Source organism: Loxodonta africana, chromosome 7, assembly GCF_030014295.1.
Source record: "Loxodonta africana isolate mLoxAfr1 chromosome 7, mLoxAfr1.hap2, whole genome shotgun sequence".
Classification (NCBI taxonomy): Eukaryota; Metazoa; Chordata; class Mammalia; order Proboscidea; family Elephantidae; genus Loxodonta; species Loxodonta africana.
This window is the reverse complement of record NC_087348.1, coordinates 23202560-23212541: the sequence shown is the minus strand read 5'-3', so window position 1 is coordinate 23212541 and position 9982 is coordinate 23202560. Positions and strand designations below refer to the sequence as shown.

Sequence of the window (9982 nt, the reverse complement as noted above, 5' to 3'; positions counted from 1 at the left end):
CTTTTGGCAGTCCATTGTATATTCAATATTCTTCACCAAAGCCACGATTCAAAGGCATCAATTCTTCTTCGGTCTTCCTTATTCATTGTCCAACTTTCACATACATATGATGCGATTGAAAATACCATGGCTTGGGTCAGGTTCACCTTAGTCTTCATGGTGACGTCTTTGCTCTTCAACACTTTAAAGAGGTCTTTTGCAGTAGATTTACCCAATGCAATGTGTCATTTGATTTCTTGACTGCTGCTTCCATGGCTGTTGATTGTAGATCCAAGTGAAATGAAATCCTTGACAACTTCGATCTTTTCTCCATTTATCATGATGTTGCTCATTGGTCCAGTTGTGAGATCTTTCTTTTCTTTAAATTGAGGAGCAATCCATACTGAAGGCTGTGGTCTTTGATCTTCATTAGTAAGTGTTTCAAGTCCTCTTCACTTTCAGCAAGCAAGATCGTGTCATTTGCATAATGGAGGTTGTTAATGAGTCTTCCTCCAATCCAGTTGCCCAGTTTTTCTTCATATAGTCCAGCTTCTCCGATTATTTGCTCAGCATACAGATTGAAAAGGTATAGTGAAAGAATATAACCCTGACCCACACCTTTCCTGACTTTAAGCCACACAGTATCATCTTGTTCTGTGTGAACGACTGCCTCTTGATCTATGTAAAGTTTCCTCATGAGCACAATCAAGTGTTCTGGAATTCCCATTCTTAGCAATATTATCCATAATTTGTTATGATCTACAAAGTCCAATGCCTTTGCATAGTCAATAAAACTCAGGTAAACATCCTTCTGGTATTCTCTACTTTCAGCTAGGATCCATCTGACATCAGCAATGATATCCCTTATCCATGTCCTCTCCTGAATCCAGCCTGAATTTCTGGCATTTCCCTGTTGACATACTGTTGCAGCCGTTCTTGAACGATCTTCAGCAAAATTTGGCTTATGTGTGATATTAATGATATTGTTCTATAATTCTGTATTCGATTGGATCAACTTTCTTGGGAATAGACATAAATATGGGTCTCCTTTCCAGTCTGTTGACCAGGAAGCTGTCTTCTATATTTCTTGGCATAGACGAGCGAGCAACTCCAGCACTGCATCCATTGTTGAAACATCTCAATTGGTACTCTGTCATTTGCTGAAGCCTTGTTTTTTGTTAGGAAACCCTGCTGGCATAGTGGTTAAGTGTTACGGCTGCTAACCGAGAGGTCAGCAGTTAGGATCCACCAGGCACTCCTTGGAAACTCTATGGGGAGGTTCTACTCTGTCCTATAGGGCTGCTATGAGTCAGAATCAACTTGACAGCAGTGGGTTTGTTTGGTTTTTGGTTTTTTGCCAATGCCTTCAGAGCAGCTTGGACTTCTTCCTTCAGTACCATCAGTTCCTGATCATGTGCTACCTCTTGAAATGGTTGAACATTGACTAATGCTTTTTGGTATAATGATTCTGTGTTTTCCTTCCATCTTCTTTTGATGCTTCCTGTGTCGTTTAATATTTTCCCCATAGAATCGTTCACTGTTGCAACTCGAGGCTTGACTTTTTTCCTCAGATCTTTTGGTTTGAGAAACACTGAGCGTATTCTTCTCTTTTGGTTTTCTATCTCTAGCTCTTTGAACATATCATTATAACACTTTACTTTGTCTTCTCAAGCTACCCTTCAAAATCTTCTGTTCAGTTCTTTTATTTCATCATTTCTTCCTCTTGCTTTAGCTGTTTGACATTCATAAGCAAGTTTCAGAACCTCCTCTCACATCCATCTTGGTGTTTGCTTTCCTTTCTGCCTTTCCAATGACCTCTTGCTTTCTTCATGTATGATGTCCTTGATGTCATCCCACGACTCGTCTGTTCTTTGGTCACTAGTGTTCAGTGTGTCAAATCTATTCTGTAGAAGGTCTCTAAATTCAGGTGAGATACACTCAAGGTCATGTTTGGCTCCCTGTCTGTCACTTTGTCGTACTGTGGGGGCTTGTGTATTGCTGTCATGCTGGAAAGTATGCTATGTATTCAGGGTCACCCGTGGAAGACAGGTTTCAGCTGAGGTTCTAGACTAAGACTAAGAAGAAGGATCCAGCAGTCTACTTCTGAAAAGCATTAGCCAGCGAAAACCTTATGAATAGCAGCGGAACATTGTCTGATATAGTGCTGGAAGATGAGCCCCCCCAGGTTGGAAGGCACTCAAAAGACAACCGAGGAAGAGCTGCCTTCTCAACGTAGAGTTGACCTTAATGACATGGATGGAGTAAAACTTTCGGGACCTTCATTTGCTGTTGTGGGATGACTCAAAATGAGAAGGAACAGCTGCAAGCATCCGTTAATAATCAGAACCTGGAATGTACGAAGCATGAATCTAGAAAAATTGGAAATCATCAAAAATGAAATAGAATGCATAAACATTGATATCCTAGGCATTAGTGAGCTGAAATGGGAGGGTATTGGCCTTTTTGAATAGGACAATCATATTGTCTACTATGCTGGGAATGACAACATGAAGAGAAATGGTGTTGCATTCATCGTCAAAAAGAACATTTTAAGATCTAGCCTGAAGTAACACTGTCAGTGATAGGATAACATCCATATGCCTACAAGGAAGACCAGTTATGACAATTATTATCCAAATTTATGCACCAACCACTAAGGCCAAAGATGAAGAAATAGAAATTTTTATCAGCTGCTGCAGTCTGAAATTGATCAAACATGCAATCAGGATGCTTTGATAATTACTGGTGATTGGAATACAAATTTGGAAACAAAGAAAAAGAATCAGTTGGAAAATATGGCCTTGGTGATAGAAACAATGCCAGAAATCAAATGATAGAATTTTGCTAGACCAACAACTTCATTGCAGGTACCTTCTTTTACCAACATACAGGGCGACTATACACATGGACCTCACTAGATGGAACACACAGGAATAAATTGACTACATTTGCTGAAAGAGTTGATGGAGAAGCTCAATATCATCAGTCAGAACGAGGCCAGTGGCTGACTGTGGAACAGACCATCTATTACTCACATGCAAGTTCAAGCTGAAACTGAAGAAAATCAGAGCCTAAGTCCACAACAGGGGGAAGATTGAGTGGGTGCAAAATTGTGTTTCCATTACCTCCCAATTTCCAATGTGCTGTCATGAATAATAATACTCAAAAGTTATTTTTATGGGTGATATAAATTTTTATTTTGGTAAATACATATATATATATATATATATATGAAAACACATGCCAATTAAACATTTTCTTTATGTTCAACTCAGTGACACAAATTGCAATAATTATACTGTCTAACCATCACCAGTATGTATTGCCAAAAGGTAATTTTTTTAAATAAACAGCACTCACCTGTGCAATATTCATCACAGCACTTTTCACAATAGTCAGAAAGAGGAAAGAAGTGAAACATTCATCAACAAATTATTGGATAAACAAAATGTGGCATATACACATAAAAAGAAATGCTCAACCATAAAGACAAGTGAAATTCTGACTCATGCCACACATGCCACAATACAGATGAACCTTGAAAACACCATGCTGAGTGAAATAAGTCAATCTCAAAACAACAAATATTGTATGATCTCTTTTATATGACATAAGCAAACATAGAGAAACCAAAGATTATTAGTAGTTATTAGAGGTGAGAGGGAAAGAGAAAGAAGGGATTTTTGCTAAAGGGACATTGAGTTTATGTTAATTTTACTGGAATCATGTGGAAAAAGATAGGGAGAATGGTTACACAACATGAAGAATGTAATTTATTTCTCTGAATTGTACATGTAGAAATTGTTGACTCGATGTATTTTTTTCTTATGTATAGTTTTACTATTACAAATATATATATAGCTATGGTTAGCTCACATGCAAGTTCAAATGCTCATATGTAAGTCCAAGCTGAAACTGAAGAAAATTAGAACAAGTCCATAAGGGCTAAAGTGTGACCTTGAGTATGTCTTACCTGAATGTAGAGACCATCTGAACAGTAGATTTGATGTCTTGAACACTAATGAGGGACGAACAGACCAGTTGTGGAATGACATCAAGGACATCATACATGAAGAAAGCAAGAAGTCAATAAAAAGACAGGAAAGAAAGAAAAGACCAAAATGGATGTTAGAGGACACCCTGAAACTTGTTCTTGAACATCATGTAGCTAAAGCAAAAGGAAGAAATGGTGAAGTAAGAGAGTGAACAGAAGATTTCTAATGGTGGCTTGAGAAGACAAAGTGAAGCATTATAATGACATGTGCAAAGACCTGGAGATAGAAAACTAAAAGTGAAGAACGTGTTCAGCATTTCTGAATTTGAAAGATCTGAAGAAATAATCCAAACCTCAAGTTGCAATATTGAAGAATTCTATGGGGAAAATATCAAAAGGCACAGCAAGCATCAAAAGAAGGTGGAAGGAATACACAGAGTCACTATACCAAAAAGAATTAGTTTATATCAACCATTTCAGGACGTAGCATATGATTAGGAACTGATGGTAGTGAAGGAAGAATTCCAAGCTGCACTGAAGACATTGGCAAAAAACAAGGCTCCAGGAATTGACAGAATAACTATTGAGATGTTTCAACAAATGGATGCTACACTGGAAGTGCTCCCTCATCTAAGCCAAGAAATTTGGAAGACAGCTACATGGTCAAGCGACCGGAAGAGATTCATATTTATGCCTATTCCAAAGAAAGGTGACCCATCTAAATACAGAAATTATCAAACAATATCATTACTATGACAGGCAAGTAAATTTTTGCTGAAGATGACTCAAAAGCTGTTGCTGCAGTACATTGACAAGGAACTGCCAGAAACTCAACGTGGTTGCAGAAAAAGACGTGAAACTAGGGATATCATGGATGATGTCAGATGGATCCTGGTTGAAAGCAGAGAATACCTGAAAGATATTTACCTGTGTTTTATTGATTATACAGAGACATTCGACTGTGTGAATCATAACAAATTATGAATAACACTGGGAAGAATGTGAATTCCAGAACACTTGATTTTGCTCATGAGGAACATGTACATAAATCAAGAAGCAGTCATTTGAACAGAACAAGGGATACTGCATGGATTAAAGTCAGGAAAGGTGCACATCAGGGTTGTAACATTTCACCATACTTATTCAACCGGTGAAACTCTGGTGGTGTAGTGTTTAAGCCTTTGGTTGCTAACCAAAAAGTCAGCAGTTTGAATCTACTAGCTCCTCCTTGAAAACGCTATGGCTCAGTTCTACTCTGTCTTATAGGGTCACTAGGAGTCAGAACTGACGTGACGGCAATGCTTTTGGTTTGGTTTATTCAATCTGTATGCTGAGAAAATCATCAGAGAAGATGGACTATATGAAGAAGAATGGGGCATCAGGATTGAAGAAAAATTCATTAACAAGCAGCATTAGGCAGACGAGACAACCTTACTTGCTGAAAGGGTAGAGGACTTGAAGCACTTACTGATGGAGATCAAAGACCACAGCCTTCAGTATGGATTACACCTCAACATAAAGAAAAGAAAAATCCTCACAACTGTACCAATGAGCAACATTATGATAAATGGAGAAAAGATTGAACTTGTCAAGAATTTCATTTTACTTGGATCCACAATCAAAACCCATGGAAGCAGGAATCAAGAAATCAAAAGATGCATTACATTTGGCAAATCTGCAACAAGGGACCTCTTTAAAGTGTTGAAAAACAAAGATGGCACATTGAAAACTAAGGTGCACCTGATCCAACCCATGGTATTTTCAATTGTCTCATATGCATGCTGGACAATGAATAAGGAAGACTGAAGAATTGATGCCTTAGAATTTTGGTGTTTGCAAAAAATATTGACTGCCAAAAGAATGAACAAATTTGTCTTGGAAGAAGTACAACCAGAATGCTCCTTAGAAGCAAAGATGGGAAGACTACTTCTCACGTACTTTGGACATGTTATCTGAAGGAACCGGTCCCTGGAGAAGGATATCATGCTTGGTAAAGTACAGTGTCATCAAAAAAGAGGAGGACTGTCAAGAAGATGGATTGACACAGTGGCTGCAATAATGGGCTCAAGTATAACAAGGATTGTGAGGATAGTGCAGGACCGGGCAGTATTTTGCTCTGTTCTACATAGGGTAGCTATGAGTCGGAACTGACTCAACAGCACTTAACAACAACAACAACAACAAAGATAGATAGCTAGTGAGAGAGAGGGAAAAAAAATAGAGCTAAGTATATTTTTTCTTGAAACCATCATGGTAACACATATGTTCTCTTAAAAAGTTTTATCCTTGTACCAATCAACTATATGAGTAGAAAGAGCCCTTAAAATCTGTTTATTTCTACTCTTTGTTTTTTATCCACCAAACAACCAGAAAATATTTAAGAGCCAACGTTTAATGATCCATTATTTTGGATATTCTTATTCTAGAGACTGTGAGAATTTCCAGGGAAACAAACAGAAAAAATAATAATTCAAGACCAAATGGGTTATGTGCGATGAATGTTATAAAATCATTGGATTGGGGTCAGTTGACATGTGGTTGGGGGAAGGGAATCAGACAGTGATTAAAGAAAATAAAGGCTAAGCATTATAGGAATGTCATATATCTAAATGGGGCAGTGAAAAATTTAATTTCAGAAATGGCGACAAACATGATGAACAATGGGAAATATATGAAAATCAAGTAGTAGAGAGGATCTGAGCTTCATTAGATGTGTGATTTCACTGGAGGATGATGCAGATTCAACGTTGCCATAAAGCGTACCTTTAAACTCAATGGTTAATGGACATTGAAGAAAACTTCGGTCTTTGCTAAAGTTGTTGCAGCATTCACACAGGAAAAATACAGAACAACCAGGAATCTAATTAATCACTTGTTGGCATAATACAGGAAAATAAGGGCAGAGCCTAGGGATTTAAGTCCCAAATGCTACTAAGGAAAAGTGAAATGTGACCTGCCAAGTGTTCAGCTGTCCAAAATCAGAAGAGAAAGACATGCTCATCTAAGGTAGGATTCTGAATTGAAAAATCAAAAGAGTATAGAAAAAAATTGGGGGGGGGGATAATGACAAATCAAATGTAGAGGAAATTATAAATGAAGTATTTTATACCCGCTTTTTCACTTAAATAAACTCTGCAATCTAACAACCAAACCATGATATCTTATGGTGGAAGCTGTGTGAATACGGCTGACCTCATTTGTACGAGTAAAGGAGATAATTTATTAATTTACATTGTAACTAAAAATCATAAGTAAAACATTACTTTTTATTACTGTTCAAGTGATATCACTATATATGTGAATTTAAGCTTTCTTCTAGTGCTTTTTCAACCCTAAGTGAGGAATCACATTAAAAATACCAATGTGCATAAATTCTAGTTTGCATGGACCACACACTATAATACCCAAATACATAAAGGAATAAAAGTCAGACCATCACTCAGTTTTTATACACCAACAGAGAGGTCCGTACACACTCACAGACACACACACACAAGGAAATGAACCCTTAATATTTCTAAAACATTTCTTTTTCCTCTTCCTATTTTCATTTTTTAAGTGAAATTAAATTTAAAAATCCAAGAGACACAAATGTGTGTGTTAAATTCTGTACTTCCCACTTTTCTCATTTCTCTTTAGTTTGTCAACATACGTATCCTTTGGGATCTGGTCAGTCATATAACTGGACTGTAAATGGTCGTCAAAGAGAAGAGGTGTGATAGAAAAGTCCAATAAAACAGGTTTGCTCATGTTTAGTTATTCTGATAAAACTGAAGACATCCTGCACCAAAACGGGAACATTGTAACTTTCACTTAGTAACTTACATGCAGGACTATTTGCTGTTGCTGAGTCTTTAGCATCAGTTATGTCTCTGGATGAACACAAAAAAGTGTGATTGCTTTTTTTGTGCAAACAGGTATTTATTTTTACATGTCAAGTGTTTCGGCTGTGTCTCCTGGCTTGGTCGCTCTATCGTGGTTTTTTGATATAATATTTTATCCGGAATGAGCATTAGATTTATTCAAAATACTGTCTCAGATAATATATAGTTGTCATATACCAAGGGTGACATATGGGTTTGGAGTCCAAGCTTCTGAACTTAATATTCAAGAAATTTTGAATTTTTTCAGTAAGATAAAAATGCCTCTTTTTCAGTGACTTTTATCAGAACAAGTTCCTGAGGGTAAAGAAGGCAATTTACAGAAGGAAAGTGTTCTGTCTTACAGATAATATTTTGTGGACATCCACTAAAGTTAAACTGATCTATCATTTTCTTGATCATTTTTATTACCATTTAAAATAAGAACAAAGAAAAATGGATGGAGAAAATTGCTCCTCCTTGACTGAATTCCGCCTCGTGGGAATTACTAAAAACCCTAGGATGAAAGTGACCATATTCACCTTGTTTCTGGTTATTTATCTCATTATTCTTGTGGCAAATCTTGGAATGATCTTTTTAATGAGAATGGACTCCCAGCTCCAAACACCAATGTACTTTTTCCTCAGCCACCTCTCCTTCTGTGACCTGAGCTATTCCACAGCAATTGGGCCCAAGATGCTGGTGGACCTCTTGGCCAAAGACAAATCAATTTTTTTCTATGGCTGTGCTCTGCAGTTCTTCATCCTCTGTATCTTTACAGACTCTGAGTGTCTCCTGTTGGCAGTGATGGCCTTTGATCGATACAAGGCCATTAGCAACCCCTTGCTCTATATAGTCAACATGTCCAGCAGGGTGTGCTCCGTGCTTGTGGCTGGGATTTATCTGGTGAGCATAATGGATGCTTTGATACATACCACATTAACTTTCCGCTTATGTTTCTGTGGGTCAAATGAAATTAATCATTTCTTTTGTGATACTCCTCCGCTTCTGTTGCTATCTTGTTCAGATACGCAGGTCAATGAGTTAGTGATATTCACTGTTTTTGGCTTCATTGAACTGAGTACCCTTTCAGGGGTTTTAGTCTCTTACTGTTACATCGTCCTCTCAGTCTTAAAGATCCGCTCTGCTGGGGGAAAGTTCAAAGCTTTCTCCACCTGCTTTTCTCATTTAACTGCTGTTGCAATGTTCCAGGGAACTATGCTCTTTATGTATTTCCGGCCAAGTTCTGCCTACTCTCTAGATGAAGACAAAATGACCTCATTGTTTTACACCCTTGTTATTCCCATGTTAAACCCCCTGGTATACAGCCTAAGAAATAAAGATGTGAAAGAAGCTCTGGCAAAACTAAAAAACAGAATGTTGTTTTAAGTAGTTACACACGTAAGAAGTTGTGGTTTTCTTCAAATGATATAGTAGAGTATAATGTGGTCTCTAATTCTTTAGTACAATGAGTATTTATACAAATTCTCTACCACACCAATTATTAGGTACTTTCCTAAATATCCTATACTTTCTTATCTGTCTTCAATTTAAATATAGTACTGTTTAATTTTAGAAAACTTTCCAGTCTCCTTATTAAAGTATCAAAATTTGACTTTTTCAATTTTTGTTTTAATGCATTAACTGAATTATTCTAGGAGCTATTGATTATTTAACATCTACTATACTTCTTGACATTTTGTATTTTATTGCCAATCCAGTGGTTACTATACTAATGGATTCTATAATATGGTGTAAATGGTGAACTTTAATTAGGTAATAATTCATAACAAAATACAAAACATGATGAAATGAAAAAGCAAGGTGCTCTTAATCCAAAGTAAAATGTCTCAATCTACTGTGAAAAGAAGAAAGACTTCTTTGAAATGGGCACATATAGCTTCTGATCTAAATGATGAATGGAAATGCAAAGTGGGAGAGAGGAACTTATTCTAGGCAGGAGGATTGGCAAATAGTGGTCATGAGGTGGATATGACTATGTCTTTTTAGAGAAAATGAAGCGTCAGATTATTAGATATTAAAGAGCAAAGAGAAGGGCCTTGGTGAAGCCCATCCTAATGATGTAATTCTTAACTCATCCCTTCCTTCCTTTCAACTCCTCCCCACCCCACCTCAGGCATGGACAAAT

General features: G+C 37.1%; 1 protein-coding gene across 1 annotated transcript; it reads left to right on the top strand.

Moving 5' to 3' along the window:
- Positions 1–8286: 8286 nt before the first annotated feature.
- Positions 8287–9222, top strand: LOC100667644 (olfactory receptor 5W2-like). The gene has a single exon (XM_003422355.3). The coding sequence runs from the start codon at positions 8290–8292 to the stop codon at positions 9220–9222; it is 933 nt and encodes a 310-aa protein (XP_003422403.2). The 5' UTR covers positions 8287–8289.
- Positions 9223–9982: the final 760 nt, after the last annotated feature.

Bases quoted from the DNA above. Each gene is read 5' to 3' on its own strand.
- LOC100667644 (XM_003422355.3), top strand. From the start codon at position 8,290: ATGGATGGAGAAAATTGCTCCTCCTTGACTGAATTCCGCCTCGTGGGA.